General features: G+C 48.4%; 1 protein-coding gene across 1 annotated transcript in view; it reads right to left on the bottom strand.

Annotated features, from left to right (window-relative positions):
* EPHA8 (EPH receptor A8) overlaps positions 1 to 16,281 on the bottom strand; it is a 91,814-nt gene extending 75,533 nt beyond the window's left edge. Inside the window, exon 1 of the mRNA XM_060259173.1 lies at positions 16,096 to 16,281. Within this exon, the coding sequence (XP_060115156.1) occupies positions 16,096 to 16,183 (88 nt within the window). The 5' untranslated portion in view covers positions 16,184 to 16,281. The remainder of the gene's footprint in view (positions 1 to 16,095) is intronic.
* Positions 16,282 to 21,709: the final 5,428 nt, after the last annotated feature.

Genomic DNA, 21,709 nt, shown 5'->3' with positions numbered 1-21,709 from the left:
TCCACTCTTCAAAGAGAGCCAGTTTGGTGTAGTGGTTACGTGTGTGGACTCTTATCTGGGAGAACCGGGTTTGATTCTCCACTTGCAGCTGCTGAAATGGCCTTGGGTCAGCCATAGCTATTGCAGGAGTTGTCCTTGAAAGGGCAGCTGCTGTGAGAGCCCTCTTAGCCCCACTCACCTCACAGGGTGTCTGTTGTGGGGGAGGGAGAGTAGGACAGGGGTGGGGAACCTTTTTTCTGCCAATGGCCATACGGATATTTATAACATCATTCTCGGGCCATAAAAAATTATCAACTTAAAAAGCAGCGCTCTGCCGAGGGAGAATGATTCAGGCCAGCAAAATTAATGCAAATAATTGTTTTTCTATTTGAAGTCATGCGGGGAGAGCCTAATCTGGCACACACACACACACACGGCCCACAGCCCTAGGCAAACGCATAGGTCCAGGGCTTTTTTGTAGAAAAAGCCCAGCAGGAACTCAGTAGCATATTAGATCTCCAGGCCCCACCTAGAGCCTGGCAAGCCCAGTTACACATCCTGTTTCTTTTGACAAAGCAGTGTTCAATTTCTTTTTAATGTACTTTGCAAGGGGAAAGATTGGTTCCATACCACCACAGTCAAGTGCTCAGGGTATGGCAGATAAATACGGACTTAATTGAAAAAAAATATTTTCACGGTAATTGAAGGAAGAAGCCAAGTTGTCTGCTTTTCATGGAGTGGCCAAAGCAAAGACAGCAAAGTCAAGTGATAGTGGATGCATTAAACCTTGATCTAACCTGTACCATTTCAGAGTGCAGATGGCGCTCATCTGAAGAAAAAAAAAATCCCTGCAGACAGAAAACCAGCATGTCAGGGAAATGACCAAGTTAGAAACTCTTCTCCTTAACTTTCTAGTATTTTGCATGCAGGGAATTTTTTTTGCTTTGTTTTTCGTATTGCAGAGCATTCAGTGATGCGAGCCTATCTCTGCCCTTTGAAGAAGCACAGCTGTGAGATACAGGTTGACTGCTTCCTAGAGACACAGTGGCCTATTTTCTCTCTACATCTTCCTCCCCAGGTTGGTTCATAGGTGCATGGAGCAGAACAAAGGGATTAGTAGGGAACTTGCTTCCCCATAATCAGCAAGCAGTTTATGTAATTACACGCTGTCTCTGGGAAATGGGGTATTGCAGCCTTACATGTTGCAGCATTACATAGGGAAGAGCCATGGCTTAGTGGTAGAACCTCTGCTTGGGATGCAGAAGGTCCCAGGTTCAATCCTTGGTATCTCCATTAAAAATAGAGTTGCCACCCCCAAACAGCCAGTGTGATGAGGTCACTTCTGGGTGATGTCATCGTGCCAGGGATGTTACGAGGTGATGCTCTGGTTTTTGAGTAAACTCTATAGTTTTGAAGGCAAAAAAAACTCATAAAGTTTTACCGCCAAACCAGAGCATCACATGTGGCATTGCTGATGTGATGAGGCCACTTCTGAGAGCCAGTTTGGTGTAGTGGTTAAGTGTGAGGACTCTTATCTGGGAGAACCGGGTTTGATTCCCCACTCCTCCACTTGCACCTGCTGGAATGGCCTTGGGTCAGCCAGAGCTATCTCAGGAGTCGTTCTTGAAAGGGCAGCTTCTGGGAAGAGCTCTCTCAGCCCCACCTAACTCACAGGGTGTCTGTTGTGGGGGGAGAAGATATAGGAGATTGTAAGCCACTGAGTCTTTGATTCAGAGAGAAGGGCGGGGTATAAATCTACAGTCTTCTTCTTCTTCTATGTGATGTCATTGCATTGGGGATGTTGCATGCGATGTCCCCACCCCACCCCATGACACCCCCCAAATCCCCCCAGCACGACAGCAATGGGAACTGGCAACCCTATTTAAAAAGTATCAGCAGAGCTTTTTTGTAGCAAGAATTCCTTTCCACATTGGGCCACACACCCCTGATGTAGCTAATCCTCCAAGAGCTTATGAGACTCTTATTCCAGGGCCGAGTGTAAGCTCCAGGAGGATTGGCTACATCAGGGGTGTGTGGCCTAATATGCAAAGGAGGTCCTGCTACAAAAAAAAGCCCTGAGGATCAGGATAGTAGGTGATGTGAAGGACCTCTAACTGAGACCCTGGAGAGCTGCTGCCCATCAAAGTAGACAATACTAACTTTAATGGACCAATGGTCTGATTCAGTCGAAGGCCACTTCATGCATGACTCTTGGGTTCAGCCCTAGAGAGGCCCCACATGCGATCTCTCTGGGACGCAACCTCTCTGCCCTGTTGCTTCTCCCCTGACTGCTCTTTCGGCCTGGAGACTTGTGGTCTTCAACCCCACCTGCTTGTACTTGATTTGGAGGGAAAATGAACTCCTAATCACCCCCTGGAAAACTGGTAATGAAGCATGTACAGCTCCTCGCTGCGAGACCTGGCAGGGGTGGGGGGGGGGAGAAGGAGGAAGAGCAAATCAGTGAGCTGTGCAGCTTGTTCTTGCATCCTAAATTATGTCTGCCTTTGATTTTCTAAATATCTTGTTTAGGCGAAGCAATGGACTGTTCGGCCATTACTTGCAGTGCTGTCACGGCTGAGCTGTTCTGAGTCCATTCGATTTGGAAGGAGAAGGATTCTCTTCTTGCACTCGGGACCAGTTTCAGGTGTGTGTCTGGTGGGGGTTTTGGGCAGCAGAGGGGGGAGAGTTCAGTCCCTGTCATTAAGCACACCTCCACTGCCTCATCCTTCTATTTGTTCATGATATTTGTGTACCTTTTCACCCAGAAGGGACTTGGAGCTACCTAAAGCCCCTAGGCTTAAGTACCTTCAGGGAACGGAAAGCAAACTGTTCCTTGCACATCCTGACCTGGATAACCCAGGCAAGCCCGATCTCATCAGATCTCGGAAGCTAAGCAGGGTCGACTGTATGTTAGTACATGGATGGGAGACTCCTTTGAAATACCAAGCCAGGAGAACAGAGGCAGGCTTTCAGCCACCTTTCACTATCCTCCAGGCCTCCAGTAGGGGTCCATCATAGGGTTGCCAGGTCTGTGTTGGAAAACACCTGGAGACTTTGGGGTGGAGCCAGGAGAGGGTGGGGTTTGGGGAGGGGAGGGGCCTCAGCAGGGTACAGTGCCCTAAAGCCCACCCTTCAGAGCAGCCATTTTCTCCAGGGGAGCTGATTTCTGCCCGTTGGAGATCAGTTGTAAAAGTGGGAGCTTTCCAGGCCCCACCTGGAGACTGGGAACTCTAGTCAGTCACCAGAGGTTGACATGACTTCCTGGTGCACACACACAATTTAAAAAAACACCTGTTCCTCTCACGCATATTCCTGTCTACCTCGGACTGGTGCCTGCAGATAGAGTTAACTTGCCTCTATACTCACCTTGCCTCTTCCTGGGATGGAGCAGTCATTGGAGTATTCAGGACTTTTTTGTGGGGGAGGAACGCACAGGAATGCAGTTCTAGCTGGCTTGGCATCAGGGGGAATGCCTAATATGCAAATGAGTTCCTGCTGGGCTTTTTCTACAAAAAAAGCCCTGGGAGTATTGAACTAGGATCCAGGTTTGCACCCCCACTCAGCCTAACTTGCCATACCCAGTTAGCATGAGGATAAAATGGAAGAGGTAAGAATGATATTGCTTTGGGTTTAGATCTGGAGACTGGAATAAGCCCCTTCCGGCATTTGCTTCAATGATTCTGTAAATCATTAATCTGGGGTTTTGCTTCAATAACTGCCCTAGATGGAGAATTAAATAGTTAGGTGTGACTATGGGTGGGGCTGTGGCTCAGCGGCAGAGCATCTGCTTGGCATGCAAGAAGGTCCCAGGTTCAATCCCTGGCTTCTCCAGCTGAAAAGGACCAGACAATAGATGATGTGAAACACCACCGCCTGAGATGCTGGAGAGCCGCTGCCAGTCTGAGTAGACGTGATTGACCTTGATGGGTCTGATTGACCAAGGGTCTGATTCAGTATCAAGCATATTCATGTATTCAGTCAGCTTTGGGTATTTTTTAGGGCTTTTTTTTTTGTAGCAGGAGCTCCTTTGCATATTAGGCCAGACACCCCTGATGTAGCCAATCTTCCTGGAGCTTACCAGGAGAGAGCCGGTTTGGTGTAGTGGTTAAGTGTGCGGACTCTTATCTGGGAGAACCGGGTTTGATTCCCCACTCCTCCACTTGCACCTGCTGGAATGGCCTTGGGTCAGCCATAGCTCTGGCAGAGGTTGTCCTTGAAAGGGCAGCTGCTGTGAGAGCTCTCTCCAGCCCCACCCACCTCACAGGGTGTCTGCTGTGGGGGAGGAAGGTAAGGGAGATTGTGAGCCGCTCTGAGACTCTTCGGAGTGGAGGGCGGGATATAAATCCAATATCTTCTTCTTCATCTTCTTCTTCTTACAATAGGCCCTGTACTAAGAGCCCTGTCAGCTCCAGGAGGATTGGCTACATCAGAGGTGTGTGGCCTAATATGCAATGGAGTTCCTGCTACAAAAAAAAGCCTTGGTATTTTCAAAAGTATACTTTGGGGGCGGACTCGAAGAGGTATTTCTCAGCCCATCAGAACAGGTGATTCCCTCACAATGGGGCAGTCGCAGATCCTTTCCAGGTGACGCATCCACCAGCAGCAGCACGAGGTGCAAGTTCCATCCGTCCACATCAACAGCAGGGGGACACCTGCCCGGCCAGCCCACCTCCCTGCTAAACAGCGCCTTTTCCAGCAGCCTCACAAATGCTGACTGCCTCAGGTAAGCCCTCGTCTCCCATGCATGAGAATGTGATGGCTCCGGAGGATTGCAGGCGACTGCAGGTGCAGGATTACCCCAGAGAACGTCCTCCTGCCTTGTTTTCCCAATCCTTGCTAATTGAAAACTGACACTGCTGGCAAAGAGAAGGGGGAAGACTCTTTTGCCCTTTTGTGCTAATTTTATATTTTCAGGGAGTTTGTCAGAGAAGGAATTAGAGATGTTTGCAAAATCCTATTAGGGTGGATTTCCGAGTTGATTTCCCCACCCCTCCGGACTAGATTTAAATTCTCTCCAGGGAGAGCCAGTTAGTCACCCTAAAAGGGTTTGCACTTTGGCAGGGGGGAGCTGTTCCCTCTCCCTTATTTCCCTCCTGGGGTCCACAGCGTCAGTAAACACTGTAGACTTTTATCTGGCATAACCAGGTTTGATTCCCCACTCCTCCACCTGCAGCTGCTGGAATGGCCTCGGGTTAGCCATAGCTCTCGCAGAGCTGTCCTTGAAAGGGCAGCTGCTGGGAGAGCTCTCTCAGCCCCACACACCTCACAGGGTGTGTGCTGTGGGGGGGAGGAAGATATAGGAGATTGTAAGCCCCTTTGAGACTCTGTTTCAGAGAGAAGGGCAGGGTATCAATCTATGGTCTTCTTCAGATAGTCTCAGAGGGTAGCTGTGGCTGGTCTGCAATAGAACACCCTTTCTTTGCAACTCCCATCTTTGGACTGGGATAGAAAGTTTCACAGATCTCCATTCCCGCTTGTGTCTGAGGAAGGGAGCTTGGATTCTTGAGCCACTCTCCCCTCCCACAAAAAAAGGGAATTGTGCTGGATTCTAGGGTGCTACTGGATTTGAGTCTAGTAAACAGTGGGGAGCGAGAGGGGTTTTGTCTAATGGGTACCACCCAGGGCTTTTTTAATTTGCATATTAGGCCACCCCCCCCCCCCATGTAGCTAATCCTCAAAGAGCTTGCAGGCCTCCCAGTACAGGGCCTACTGTAAGCTCCAGGAGGATTGGCTACATCAGGGGTGTCTGCCCTAATATGCAAAGGAGTTCCTGCTACAAAAAAAGCCCTGGTGCCTTCACTTGTGTAACCTTCAAATCCAAGAAGGTTGGGGGGCGGGGGAACACAATGCTGTGTCAAAAGATAGGAACAGAAAGAGGTAAGAATGAAATCTCCTCAGATTAGTTCTTTGGGTACCAAAAAGCATGCATTTAAATCTTTTTTTTAAAAAAAAAAATCAGCATTCCAAGGTCCAATTATGAAGGAATATTTTAATATGATATGGTACAATTGTGCGCTTCAACATAGAAACGCACAAACCAAAAGCCCGCACACCATTAGCCCTTGGTGTGCTGCAAAAACATATATTGTTAATTTTTTAGATTTTCAGTACACAACAGGCTGAGTCTGAAGGGGACTCTGTTATTGGCTTTGTTTCTGTGTTTCATAAAAGCACAATTGCACTCTCTGGAGACGCAGAAAACAAACAAACAAAAAGCCTTAATGAAAACCCTTTCAACATTAGCTCGTTGCATGCCAAAAAGCATATGATTTTTCAGTTTGGTTTATTGTTCCCCCCCATAAATGCGGGACAAAGAATGCACTGGTTTTGAAGGAGGATTCAGGTGGGTAGCCATGTTGGTCTGAGGCAGATGGTCTGTGGAAGTGGGCTTGCACAGGTGAGATGATACCCAGGCCCAACGCATGGGATTCTGGTGCCCGAGGCAGAACTCCAACTCCCACCCCCCTGAGAAAAATTTTCACGCATGCGACATGATGACGTCATCACACTGGGCACTCAGTGCTTTCCTTCCTCAGCGCCCACAGAGGACGCTGGGGAAGGGAAACACTGCTCTTTTGGCTCTAAGGGATTGGGGGGAGCTTCTCCGACCCCTCAGAGCTGAAAGAACACTCAGCGCTTTGCTTCCCCAGTGCCCTCAGAGGACACTGGGAAAGGGAAGCGCCGCTCTTTCTTGGCTCTGAGGGATCAAGCGGAGCTTCTCTGACCCCTCAGAGCTGAAAGAACACTCAGTGCTTTCCTTCCCCAGTGCCCTCAGAGGACACTGGGGAAGGGAAGCGCCGCTCTTTCTTGGCTCTGAGGGATTGAGGGGAGCTCCTCCGACTCCTCAGAGCTGAAAGAACACTCAGCGCTTTGCTTCCCCAGTGCCCTCAGAGGACACTGGGGAAGAGAAGCGCCGCTCTTTCTCGGCTCTGAGGGATCGAGGGGAGCTCCTCCGACCCCTCAGAGCTGAAAGAACACTCAGCACTTTGCTTCCCCAGTGCCCTCAGAGGACACTGGGGAAGGGAAGTGCCACTCTTTCTCGGCTCTGAGGGATCGAGGGGAGCTCCTCCGACCCCTCAGAACTGAAAGAACACTCAGCACTTTACTTCCCCAGTGCCCTCAGAGGACACTGGGGAAGGGAAATGCCGCTCTTTCTCAGCTCTGAGCGATCGAGGGGAGCTCCTCCGATCCCTCAGAGCTGAGAAAAAATGAGCCAGAGGCTCAGGGATGCTGCAAGTGGGGAGGGGGCGCCTACCCCCACCCACTGAGAGCTGGCACTATAGGAAATTGCCTAGTTCGCCGACTCCCATGTGCCAGCCCTGCTTATACCTTGAATTAAACTTTGTTGGTCTTATTTATTTATTTAATTTATATCCCGCCCTCCCCGCCAAGACAGGCTCAGGGCGGCTAACAATATGAGGGTCAGCAATAGTATGCCCAACCATTTAACAGTAAATACAAACAACATTAAATATAAAAATGTTAAAACATTAAAACACTTAAAGGTGCCACAGGACTCAAACTTGGTTTTGATGGCCCTGACCTGGATAGCCCAGGCAAGACCAGTCTTGCCAGCTCTCAGAAGCCATGCAGCACTGACCCTGGCAAGGTCTTGAAAGGGAGACCTCCTTGGAATACCAGGAGGGGGAGGCAGAGGTGGGCTGTATCAAGGCACTTCTCTGAATGTCCTCCATGCCCCAGTAGGGGTCACTAGAAGTCGCCGTTACTTCCAGGAATACACAAATGCACACACACACACACAAATACAAAAGAAAAATTAAAAATGCCCTTAATTTTGATGGAAATTATCTTATTTTGTTGTCACAGTGCACAGGTACATTTGCCCAGGATCTCCCAGCTTTCCAATTTGCAGAAGCACAAATGAACAGAACTTTCCCTTTTTCTGTTTCCCTTTTCCAGAAAAACAGGGATGTATTTTCTCTCTTTAGTCCTGCATTTCTGCTTCTCCAAATCCCACAGCATTTGACAGAAGGAGCGGAACCCTGCGATGAAAGGCAGGGGGAACCCAAATTGAAATAGATCTGAGTCCTGTTCACATGTTGCGGTGAATGCCCATAGCCTCCTACATGTACATGCACATTAAAGAGCTGCTATTTATTTGCTTTACGAATGAAATTGGGGACCACTACCTGGATAAACGTGGGGTTTAAATCACACATTCAGCTGTACCTGCGTTGAACATAACATGAGAATGAGGCTGATAGAAAGAAAAATGAAGCTTACGTGGTGCATGGATTGTGTAGCTGTTTACTGTAATTTGTGAACAAGGCTCTGGATACACTCATTGCACTAGAAGGAACATTCAAAATTGGATTCCACCTCCGGAACCATTCAAGGGGGTCTGGTCTGGCCCCTCCTGGATGGCCCAGGCTAGCCTGATCTTGTCAGATCTTAGACACTCAGCAGAGTCAGTCTGGTTAGTACTCGGATGGGAGACCACCAAAGAAATGCAAGGTTGCCAGGCGGAGACTCAGGCAAAAGCAAACCACATCTTTTGCCTTGAAAACACTTCAGGGTCATCTAAATCAACTAAGATTTTCCACCAGGGAGTGGTGGATCCTACTACCCCATTTTCCCATCTGTGGAACCCGGCTTCAGACCCTCATCTACAAGATGGGGATAATAATCACACACCTCAGCTCCGCTTTTTGCTCCATTGAGGCATCTGGGAATATACCATAGGGCAAGGAGCTGGGCATGTTTAGCTTGGAGAGGAGGCAGCTGAGAGGTGAAAGGATTACCATCTTCAAGTTCTTGAAGGGCTGTCATGTAGAGGATGGGGTGGAATTGTTTTCTGTGGCCCCAGAAGGTAGGACCAGAACCAGAAATTAAATCAGAAGACTTTCCAGCTCAACATTAGGAAGAACTTCTGACTGTTAAAGTGGTTCTTCAGTGGAACAGGCTTCCTTGGGAGGTGGTGGGCTCTCCTTCCTTAGAGGTGGGAGGGATGGTGGCTCAGTGGTAGAGCATCTGCTTGGGAAGCAGAAGGTCCCAGGTTCAATCCCTGGCATCTCCAAAAAAGGGTCCAGGCAAATAGGTGTGAAAAACCTCAGCTTGAGACCCTGGAGAGCCGCTGCCAGTCTGAGAAGACAATATTGACTTTGATGGACCAAGGGTCTGATTCAGTATAAGGCAGCTTCATATGTTCATGTTCAGGTTTTTAAACAGAGGCTAGATGACCATCTGACAGCAATGCAGATCCTGTGAATGTAGGGGGAGGTGTTTTTGAATATCCTGCATGGTGCAGGGGGTTGGACTAGATGATCCTGAGGCTCCCTTCCAACTCTATGATGCTAAGGATCTTTTTTTTTTTTTTTTTTGCTGGAGGCAGGAGCTATTGAGGTGAGAAAAAAGGAGGAAAGATTAACTCCCCTCACCCCCCACCTCCTGAAACTGGATCGCCTCTGGCTGTTTTTTAAAAAAATACTGTGGGAGATCCATTGACAGATCCCGTCTAGTTTAACCCTCTGGTATGGATCAGGAACTCTCACTTGTGCCACATGATCTGTGGACTTACACAGATCACCATCAGTCCTTCCATCTGCAAAATGGGGGTAATATTAATCTGACTTGGAGAGTTAATATAAGAATAACAGGGATGATGTATGAAACATTTTTAATATGCTCACTAAACACCATTACAAGAATCATATTTTGCAAACAGGCCAAACGGGCCGTGTAAATATTTATTCTGATTATTATGCAGTAGAAAATGCAAACATGCATACTATAAGCATGGCAAATATTGCTTGCTTGGGTTGCCCCTTTTGCCTGCGCACAATTCCTAGTGTAGCATTGTGGTTATAGAATGCGGGACTAGAAGCCTGGAGAACTGAGTTCAAGTCTCCACACAGTCATGAAGCTGGCGGGGTGGTGTTGGGCCAGTCACTCTCAGTCTAACCTACCTCAGGTATAGGTATAAATGGGGAAGAGCTCTGATATATATTGAAGAAAAAGATACTGTATTTATACCCCACCTTATACTCTGAATCTCAGAGTCTCAAAGCGGTCACAATCTCCTCTGCCTTCCCCCCACAACAGACACCCTGTGAGGTAGGTGGGGCTGAGAGAGCTTTTTACAGCTGCCGCCCTTTCAAGGACAACTCCTGTGAAAGCTATGGCTAACCCAAGGCCATTCCAGCAGCTGCAAGTGGAGGAGTGGGGAATCGAACCTGGTTCTCCCAGGTAAGAGTCCGCGCACTGTATATTGCTGTATATCTGTAAATTGCTAAGTCAATGGCTGGGTTTTTTTTTTAAAGGCTCAGAAAAGAAACACACACACACACTGTGAAACCAACGGAATATGGCTGCCATAGGGACAGGAAAAAATGGAGCTGCCCAGGATTAGATCTGGAAAATCTATGGTTTCCTGCCCACATGGCAACCATTGCAACCCTTCTGTGATCCCTGAAGCATCGCAGCAACAATCAGAAGGGGGGAGGGAATGGAGAAAACCAGAGAGGTGCCTCAAAGCACCACTATACAGTTGGAACATGGGGTGGGGGCAAACCCCACTTCCCAACAGAATACATGCTGGGGCAAACAGGCTCTGTAGAAGTGGCCCATTCCAGTCCGCTTCCAGAACCGTCAGTGCTTTGTAAAGGCAACACGCTCAGCTGTTCTCCTCCAGACACTGCAATAGAAAGGTTAGCTGGGTGCTGTACAAATGACTGACGTGATGCCCAGAAGGTTTGTGGGAGGGTGAGGAAGAGATAACTGGGCAAGGGGGGAGCAAGCGGCCATGGAAGGCAGCTGGCTCTGCCTTTCCTTGTCCTTGGAAGTCATTTTCTCTCGCGTGCAAAGTTCGGGGACCGCTGCACATGCCCAAGAGGTAATGGTGCAAAAAGAGCCCCACTGTGATCGCTGCACACTCTAACTGGGCACTGATAACAAGTTTCAGAGTTATCTTCTTCTGCCCTGTCTGGCCAGCTTTGACAAAACCTCAGCAGGGCAGCGGACAGTGTGAAATCGATACCGAGACCATTTCAAATTTCTCATCCCCGCAGCTTCAACCCCACAAATCCCCATTTCAGAGCATGCCGGTTGGGCATGGATGGAATCTGGGATACCATATTTTTTGCACCATTCCCCACACCAATTTTTCTCCTGTCAAATGTTTGCCTTTTTTAATTGTTATTAGTGCACTGCTAAATCAGAGTTGGTGTGTGGCATGTTTATACCCTAGGTACGTCTCACCGTACTGCATATAAGAACAGGCACAGTCGATATAAGCGAATCCACCAACACAAATGACAAACCCAGAAAATCAAAACTGTTGACAGTGATCTAAAGGGATATAAAAAGCAAGAGGACGGGGGGGGGGGGGGACGAAAGAAAGGGAGAGAGAGAAAGAGAGTGTCACTTTGTAGCAAAAAGACTGAGATGCCAAAGAAGTGCCTGGTTCAAATGTTGCCTCTGCCACGACTATACTATTAAGGCTGCTGTGCAATATACTATACTATTAATATACTATTAAAGCTGCTCACATTTGCAAGATGAAACAAATAATTCCAGTTTACCTTGCAGGGTACTAAAAGTATTACTAGATGATGTATATGAACTGCACTGAATGAAAATTATCATCCTTATTAGGCCCGTGCATCTTGAAGTACCTTCTCTATCCTAAACATTTTCTTTTCCGGCAGGAGAAGAGGGAAAAGGGAGGCTCAGATGCTCCCTTTTGACTGTGATTGTGGTGAAGAAGAAGAAGAAGAAGAAGAAGAAGAAGAAGAAGAAGAAGAAGAAGAAGAAGAAGAAGAAGAAGAAGAAGAAGATTGCTCAGCAGACAGGTTAAAATGGATAAAAGGAAGTACTTCTTCACCCAAAGGGTGATTAACATGTGGAATTCATTGCCACAGGAGGTGATGGCGGCCACAAGCATGGCCACCTTCAAGAGGGGTTTAGATAAAAATATGGAGCAGAGGTCCATCGGTGGCTATTAGCCACAGTGTGTGTGTGTGTGTGTTTGTGTGTGTGTGTGTGTGTGTATATATATATATATATATATAATTATTTTGGCCACTGTGTGACACAGAGTGTTGGACTAGATGGGCCATTGGCCTGATCCAACATGGCTTCTCTTATGTTCTTATGAGGAGGAAGAGGTTGGATTTATACCTTGCCCTTCATTACCCAAAGGAGTCTCGGAGCATCTGATAATCTCCTTCCCTTCCTCTCCCCACAACAGATACCCTGTGAGGTAAGTGGGGCTGAGAGAGCTCTTGAGCACTGTGACTGGCCTAAGGTCACCCAGCTGGCTGCATGAGAGGGACTAGGTGTGGGGAATCAAACCTGGTTCTCCAGATCAGAGCCCACCATCCTGAAGCACTACACCAAACTGGCTCAGACTAGGAGCTAGGAGACTTGGGTTCCACTCTTCAATCAGCCGTGGAAGCTCGGATCAGTCACTTTTCTCTCAAACCAACGTACCTCACAAGGTTGTTATATGGTTAAAATAAAGGTCGGAAGAACCCTGAGCTCCTTGGAGAGGAAGGAGTAAAACGGTACTGACTAAATAAATGGGTGTTTGCATGATCTTTGTAAAGCCGCACCCTGTCCACCAGATCTCGGCATGCCAGATTAGTCTTCAGAGCCTTCTCAGTGATGAGCCTGCATCATTAGCATCACTGCATCTTGGTTCAACATCCTTTTTCATGATTTCGTAGATGTGCTGATGTACATTTTAGATTTTCCTCGTTATGGTTGATCCCTTCTTATCGGTTCCATAATGGAAGCATAGCTGGGTCATTTGAAAAACTGAAAACCAGCGAAGAATTCAGGAGAGAAAGCATTTCAGAAGGGCATGGAAATACCCTTACCCCCATGGGTAAGTATTCGTAGGACCCATTCAGGGTACTCATGTCCACTAAGAAAGTCAGCTCATGGCAGAACGAGAAAGTGAATCTGAATCTTTCTCAGCTTTGAGACAACAAACATTCCACTTGATTTGGAGACAGTTTTACTCCCTGGGCATCCAGGGCAGCTGCCCTGGGCCCCAAGCAGGTGGAACCTGTCCTGGGAGTCCCCACCCCCCACCCCGCAGCCCTGCAGTCAGTGCCCCCAGCTGCTGGTCTGAAGCCTCCTATGCAGCAGAGTCACTGGCAATCCCCCACACTGCCTGAGACTCGGGCAATGTGGGAGGATACGGTGATCAACTCTAGCATGGTCTGGGGGCCTCCACTCCCCTACAGCTGATTGCTGACCCCTGACTGATTTAGGGACCGCTAAAACTGCCCCTGACTTAATTCCAACGATCCTTTTTCAGAGTTGGGATTGAATTTCTACACAATAACATGAGAGGGTGGGTCTTCTGTGCAGCCATCTTGTTTCCTGCATGAGCAGACGGTCCCTTTTATCTGTTCGTCACCCTTCCTCGGTTATCCACCATTGGGATCAGAATCAAGCTTCCCGTTACCTGATTGTGGCAGCATGGATGCTGTTACCTAGTTTACTTCTGGAACCGTTTTCCAGGTTTGGTCCATAGCGAACCGGCTCCTGGTTGCCATACGCAAGCATCCCACTGTGCTACATACACCACAATCTCTGTGGGGAAATTCCCAGTTGCCGGTTGTGGGCACATTGCTGATTTCTCCTGGCGGCACCAAACTCACCATTTACACTGTGTCAGAATATGGCTGGCATGTCCCCTGTTCCCAAATATTTGTGTGTTTAAATGCTGCTGCTCGCCAGAAGGAGCTAGTCAAGAGTCAAAGAGAGAAGGGGAGGGACCAGTAGCAAAGTGACCAAGGAAAGATGGAGATAAAAGAAGCAGAAGACCAAAGTGTCTCCAGAATAGAAAGATCCTGCCCATCCGTCCTCTTGCTATAACCGAGCACACTACTGCTGGTATCAACCCTGGCCCTTCAACTGTCCCAATCACTGAGATAATCTTGGCAACAGAAGCAGATTTCCCTTACGTAGTCCATCTTTCAATACCCCTCACCCCCATCACCACAAAATACCGGCTTCCCCGGCCCTTGTCAATTAATGTTGCAGAAAAGGAAGGTAACTAGCCCAGCTAGCAGCAGAATGCCATAATCAACTTGAGCCATTGGTGGCGAAAAGGTCACTGATGTCAAAGAGTGGGAGATGGAAGAATTGCACAGAATGTTGTCCCAGCAGGGCCGGACCTGCCACTAGGCAAATTAGGCAATTGCCTAGGATGCTGGCCTGGGGGTGCCGAATTGGGTGCCCCCCACATGGTTACTAGTGCAGGGGAGGCTTGGGTGCCTTGCTGAGGGTGTCAGATAGTCTTAGGCTGGCCCTGTCCCAGAAGTCAGGGCAATGCACCCGAGGAGCTCTCTTCCAGAAGGCAGAGCTGTACGAGCCATACAAATCAAGAATAAGCCTGAGCCCAAGAGGGGGCCTGTCTGCTTTCCCCCCGCATGGCTCTCTCTTAAGGAGCTCAGTCTCCCAATTCCCCTTTGGCCGAGCAATACCTTTAGCGGGTACTTTTCAGGTTAACAAGTCACAGAGTGGCTTGCTTTTTGCTTTCTACTCTTCAGGGATACCGACATCTTTTCTTTTTCCCCCTGCCAGTCAGCTGCCAATGACCTGACCTGCTCTCGCGTTGGTTAATGTAGCTTTGATGTCGCTGAGCTAGCGTGAGAAACGCAAGAGCCCAGAGGCTGGCAGTTCTTTTGCCCTGCCACGACCCTCCCACCCTCTCTCAGCTGCCTGGAGAAGCAGGTGAGTACAATGACCTCTCAGACAGCTCCTGGTCACCAGGAGGTAGAGAGACACCCTTGCATCTTGGAGCACCGGGATGGGATGCGGAGGACTAGCATCATAGTAGGGGAGGGATGGTGGCTCAGTGGTAGAGCATCTGCTTGGTAAGCAGAAGGTCCCAGGTTCAATCCCTGGCATCTCTAACTAAAAAAAAAAGGGTCCAGGCAAGTAGGTGTGAAAAACCTCAGCTTGAGACCCTGGAGAGCCGCTGCCAGTCAGAGTAGACAATACTGATTTCGATGGACCGAGGGTCTGATTCAGTATAAGGTAGCTTCATATGTTCATAGGCTTCGGGGGGCATGCAGCAAGAAACACAACTGTGGGGGAGAGTTGATGGGCATCAGGGACAGTGATGGTGCCTAGGATGGGCAAACAAAGAACTGGGCAGATGGGATGCCAGAGCTGAAGACAGGCAGGGCTTGGCTGTCTCTGTCATAGGCAAGAAAGTGGAAGAGCCCGAGTCAGTTTTGTCAAACCTAGTGGAGGAGAGAGGGATGCGATACCCCCGCCAGCTATACGCAGCAGTAGGATTCAAGGCTACATAGGATGGTTGCAGGCATCTCAAAATGGAAGAATGGAGTGCAAGAAGTCAGGGCGGGAGAGGATGGCAGGCCCTGAGAGTTGGCAAACAGAGATGGAACCTCGGCAGCAAGGGTTAGCACTCGCAGTGCCACAGACTGCTGAGGCCAGAAAGAGGCTTGGGTGGTGTTGCCCTCTGGGAAGGGACAGGCAGTTGATGCTGCGATGCCAGCTTAGGCTGGTGCCGGATGCAGCCACGATGATTCCCTTTGGAATGCCATGCTCAAAATGCTATTGGCAGATCCGGGCTCATCCGTAGCCGGATTATTCCTCTTTGTTGCAACTCCAGTGAGCGCACTGTTACCAGGGAGGCTCGAGGAAGGATTCTGGCATAAGGGGCAGGAAGGGCATAGGACCCAGTGATACCCTTGATACACTTTTGCCACCCATCAGATAAGTTTTTTCTGTTTCCAGAGATGCCCGGCAAAATGCTTTCCTCCTTTTGCCACGCCACAGACCGCAATGGCAGGGCACTCTGGCAAACACCAGGTATGCTGTTTGCACACCCTGTCTCCACTGAGAGCTGTAGAGACACTGGGGACTCGGTTCCAGATTCCTAGAGCCAGGGCAACTGGGCACCAAAGGCTGACCAGGGTCAGGTCCCTGTCCAGGAGGAAACTCCGGGAGCTGCAGCCCAGGGGCTGTTACTCCAGAAGGAAGTTTAGTAAGAGAGCCCTCTGCCCCCTGCATGCCACCTGACCATTGGCCGTCCCATGCCCGCCAGCTGCTGTCGTTGCAAAGAGCACCGCTGCCACCCTCTTCACACACACGGGCCATGCCGGTTCTTACCTTCACTGGTGGTTGCGGAGAGGCGAGTAGCAAATGCTGCCAGGAGGATGGTGAGCCAGGCTGTCCCCTCTGTGCAGGTCCCTGCCATCGCTCATCGGCAGCACGGTGGGATGCAGCCGTGCTCGCAGTGTTAGCGGCGGAGCCCTGCTAATCCAAATGCACTTTGCACACATTTGCTCACATCCACACAGGCGAACTGCATGGGAGGAGGGGACAAACTGCCTGTCATAGCTCCAAAGCCAATTGGATTCCCAGCCTCGGCTGAGATTCCTTCCCTCCCCCCCCTTCCCTTCTTCCCCCCACCCCACCCCCAGTCACCACACAAACTGGGCAGAGAGAGCATATCCTGATGTGAGACAGGGGGCTCTTTTGTCCAGTTGTCTGCTGCTCTGTTCCCCCTCTCCTGGTGCTGTTTAAACAGACCTTGCGGCTCCCGAGTCATTCCGCAGGAGGCAGAATGTTTGCGGTTGCTAGGTAACGAAAACTTACTGCCAAAGCATCCTTCTTGGACCCTCTGCTGCTTCTCCCTGCTTCAGGTGGGTTATCAGGGTCTGGACCGAGCTCTTCTCATTCAGAAAGTTCAGGGGCCAGGAGGAGTGCAGGAAGCAAGTGGTTCTAAACTTGGGACCAATTCCCCGTCTCATCCTTCCTCTGAATGTCTGGGGGTCCCAGTTGCTTTGTCTATACTCACCAAGAATAGGGGTAGTATCGTTTTCAACTGAAAAATGTTTGACACGGTGTTTTTTCTCTACATTGCCCTGAGCTAACCCACTGCATTAGATCTCTACACAGATTCATCTTTTAAAAAAATGCCCAAAGTGATGTTCGCTTTGGAAGGCATGAAAAAGCAAAACTCTCGTTGTAAACGAAACTTCCTTTGCAAATGAAACCTCTTCAATGATCAACAATTTATCCTAACGCTTGGCAGTTAGACAGCAATTTCCAAAATGCTGGATGCGCTCAACCTTTTGCTTAAGCCCTTACAACAACCCTGTGAGGCAAAATGTTTGACATGGTGTTTTTCTCTAAATTGCCCTGAGCTAAGCTGTTGCATTAGATCTCTACATGGATTCATCTTTTTTTTAAAGAAATACCCAAAGTGATGTTCACTTTGAAAGGCGCGAAAAAGCAAAATTCTCATTGTAAACGAATTTTCCGTTGCAAATGAAACCTCTTAAATGATCAGCAATTTATCCTAATGCCGAGAAATTAGACAGTAATTTCCAAAATGCTGAAAGTGCTCATCCTTTTGCTAAAACTTTTACAACAACCCTGTGAGGCTGGTCGGTAGAATTGTATTACACATGGGAGGTTGAGGCTGGGCAGCATGGCTGAAATAGGGATGGGTTTGAACTTCTCACCTTTGCTCTCTCAATGTGGAAAGTAACCCAGCATGCAAATCAGAACAGGTGATCCTCTATTACCGAGCTATCGTTCTGTCTCTTCCTGTCAAAGGTTTCCCTTAAATGGTGCACATTTTTTATTTGTGTGTTAATAAATCAGCATTAGACCGTGTAGGTATAAATAATGTATATTGTTACATATAAATTAACCGTATGATGTGCATACATAATGCAAGCAAACCTACACAATGAATAGCAATAAGTGGAGAAAAAGAACTGCTGATGTTGTTTGTTTGTTTGCTTTTAAAAAAAAAAGAATGAACAAAAGGGAAATGAAACAAATGGAACAGGGGCATTGGTTCTTCCCTTGAATGGGACTACTCAGTGAATTCACGACAAAGGCAAGATTCAAACAAGAGGCTCCCTGCTTTGTCTCTCAGCTAAGGGACACAGTTGGGTCACTCCAAATCTTAATGGTTTGGTTTTACCTATAGAGTTTCTGACAATTCCTAGAGCTCCCCATTGCCGTTTCCTGATTCCGCCGCCCCCAGAAATGACATAGCGACATTGGTGATGTCACCATCGCGCACAGACACCCTTGTCCCCACCCCCTGCCCTGACAAACCTACTTCGGGTGGTCATCAATTAGCTCTACTTGAAACCCACACTGTTTCTGCCCTCCCTAAATTCTGGCCTAACCAGTCATAAGACCAGACCGATTTATGATACCACACCCAAGCAATAGCAGGAAGATGGTGAAAAAAGGGATCTCTCTTTTGGAGCCAATTTGAAGGAAATTATTTTTTAAAATTAAAAAAAAAAACCCTGCTTGGCCCCTAACAGTGACCAGCTAATTCCATATCGCTGCAAATTGGGTCAGCTGCAGGTAGGAAATCCCTGCAGGGGAATGGCAGAACCTGCTTATAAGCGTCTCCGTGAAGCTCTTCCTCATTGGCTGAGTTCCAGCTGAGCTCAGCCAGTGAAGTCTTGTGCTACATTTGAGTGACAGGGCAGGCACAACAACATCTGCGGGTCGTGCAGAGCCCTGCATGAAGTTCTCAGCAATTAGAACATGGCCTGTATCTGATGAGCGCAACGCGAAGTCCAAATCTGAGTTAAAACACCCAATTGTGTGGATGCCAGTTGGTTTCTGGGCCCAATCCTGCTTACTGCCTATAAAAGGCCTCAATGATCTGAATCCAGTTCTGTCTCCCCGTCTTTTAAGAACATAAGAAGAATCCTTCCTCTAAGTGGTTCTCTCTTTTTGGTTTAAGTCCTGGGATGATGAAGTAGGACCCACTGTAGAGGCAGCGGTTTTATAGAGTTGCCGACCTTCAGGTGAGACCTGAGGAACTCCCAGAATCACAACTGCTCTCCACACTAAAAGATCCGTTCTCCTGGAGGAAATGGCAGCTTTGGAGATTGACTCAATAGCATGATACCCTCCTGGGTTCCCACCCCTGGCCAAACAGTGCCAGTCTGGTGTAGTGGTTAAGTGTGCAGACTCTTATCTGGGAGAACCGGGTTTCATTCCCTACTCCTCCACTTGCAGCTGCTGGAATGGCCTTGGGTCAGCCATAGCTCTCATAGAGGTTGTCCTTGAAAGGGCAGCTTCTGGGAGAGCTCACTCAGCCCCACCTACCACACAGGGTGTTTGTTGTGGGGGAAGAAGATAAAGGAGATTGTAAGCAGAGAGAAGGGTGGGGTATAAATTTGCAGTCTTCTTCTACTTCCCAGGGTTCACCTTCAAATCTGTAGGAATTGCCCAACCTGGAGCTGGCAACTCTAAGTGGTTAGGACACAAGAACAAGGTTCAAGTCACCTCACTTGGCATCCATTGGAACCTTGGACAGGTCATTCGCTGCATAAGCTATATCCAAGGCTTTGTTTGTAGCAGGAACTCCTTTGCATATTAGGCCATGTCCCCTGATGTAGCCGATCCTCCAAGATCTTACAGGGCTCTTAGTACAGGGCCTACTGTAAGCTCTTGGAGGATTGGCTACATCAGGGGGTGTGGCTAATATGCAAAGGAGTTCCTGCTACAAAAAAAAAGCCCTGTGGTGAAAATAGCTTTTGCTCCTGACCTCCTCCTAGGAAGGGTGGGAAGAAAATGTACTCCATTGAAAGGGGTGAACGGGTCTCCTGTTCTTCTATTGTTCCATGGCATCATCCTGCCCCGGATGCCACTTTTCCTGAATTATAATTTAATTGGTCAATTCTGGCATGGAAGCAGGATAGGTTGCTCCTTTTTACAGGTCTTTTTGACCATATGTTCCTCCCACCCTTCCGTGATACCCCCACAAAGCTGTGGATTGATCAAGCGTAGCAAAACAAAACAAAAAAATCCTTCAGACTTTGTGTGACTGTACTTGGTTAAGTCACAGATTGTTTTTGGTGTTGCGCATCACGGAAGGAAGGGCATAGTTCCCAGGAGGAACTGATGCGTGAACCACAAACTTGGACAGTGTTTCTAGGAGGGGCTAATGAAAAGAATTCATTTGCACAATTTCCTAGGGCTGAGAGAGAATTGTATCAGGTGGGGAACAAGAGTCACATTTTAATTTGAATGACCTGGCTGACTTCCTTGGCTTCACACTGATTTGTATTTCCTCGAGCGCTGCCTCTCTTTTGTTTTCGAAGATTGAGTTTTATTTTATTTTATTTTATTTACAAGTGGTGTACTCTGCCCTTCTGCCCCATCTGGGCCACCAAGACAGTGAACAGCTGAGATAACGCATTCTAGGGACAGGCCTTAAAAGCAAGTTAAACCCAAACTCAAATGCATATTTATAACGACAGAAAAACAGTAACGAAAACATAGCACCAGAAAGAGGGATCACAGCGGGAGCATTCAAGGAGCATTGTGCTTGGCTTCTGTCTTACAGCTTTGCAACCGAGCCCCCTAGGATTGCCAAACCTGGCTTAGAATATTCCTGGAGATTTGGGGGCGGAGCCTGAGGAGGGCTGGGTTTGGAAGGGAAGGAACCCCAGGGCAGTAGAATGCCATAGAGTTCATCCACCAATGAAACAGTTTGGTGTAGTGGTTAAGTGTGCGGAATCTTATCTGCGTCAAGAGGACTCTTGCCATTAACCGGGAGTGCTTTCATTTTCCACTGTCTCTGCTTTGAACTGCCACTATCTCTGTGTAACAAGTGAAACATTCCTTTCTGCCTAGTCTCAGGGATGGCCAAGGTCATTCCCGCCTGATTATGCTTGCACCTGCAAAGGGCCTGGGAAGAACTCTGGGGGGGAGGGACTGCTTGCTTCGCGTCTTTACTTTGAATGTGTAACAGTCTAAGCCTGATCTATAAGAATGGGGCAAAAGCCCACCAAAGTCAGCTTTCGCAAGGGCCGTCTTGCTCTGACCTTTCATGTATCAATAAACAGCTATTCTTGCAATGGATTATCTCTGATCTGGTAGGGACTTGACAATCGGGAAGAACCAGGTTTTATTCCCCACTCCTCCACCTGCACCTGCTGATGTGACCTTGGGCCAGCCACAAGTTTTCACAGAGCTGTTCTGCTCAAGAGCTGTTCTGTGAGAGCTCTCTCAGCTCCACCTACCTCATAGGGTGTCTGTTGTGGGGAGAGGAAGGGAAAGGCGATTGTAAGCCACTCTGAGTGAAGAGTGAGATATAAATGCAATCTTCTCCTCCTCCTCCTCCTCTTCTTCTTCTTCACCATTTTCTCCAGGGGGTACCTGGAGAGCAGCTGTAATTCCAGGGGATCTCTGGGCTCACTCTGAAGGCTGGCAACCCGAAATTGACTCTCTCCACCTGAAGCTCTATGGCCAATCCTTCCCTTCCACAACTGGGTTTAATGGCGCACCTACGCTCATTGGGCTTGGCTTTCTTCTTCTACAGCCAGACTGCCAACAATTTCCATTCCACAGCCATCTCTCCCATCTGCCTGTCAAGGGCCAGCCAAGACTCCTGATCCCAGCACCCCCTCCCCTCTTTTATTTTTTGGTAGTTCTGGGAACATCTCTGTGTTTACTGAAAGAGCAGCCATAAATAGAGCTGGCGTTGGGCCAATTTAAGATCAGTCTGGCTGCGTTCTTATTTTTTGGTAGGGGGGAAAGTCCCACATAACAACGAACCCCCGCTGTCTTAAGACAGAGGCTTGGCTATGACTAATAGGACCAGATTCTGGAAAAGTGGAAATGGCATCATTCTTGGTCTCGTAATACAGGAGTTACTTTATGGGTCCACAGGCGGCCAAAGCCAGCTTTTAAATAGCTCAGCTTGTGAATTCTAAAAAGGCTTTTCTGG

This window comes from Heteronotia binoei, chromosome 18, assembly GCF_032191835.1.
Source record: "Heteronotia binoei isolate CCM8104 ecotype False Entrance Well chromosome 18, APGP_CSIRO_Hbin_v1, whole genome shotgun sequence".
Classification (NCBI taxonomy): domain Eukaryota; kingdom Metazoa; phylum Chordata; class Lepidosauria; order Squamata; family Gekkonidae; genus Heteronotia; species Heteronotia binoei.
This window is presented reverse-complemented; position numbering and strand designations above follow the sequence as displayed.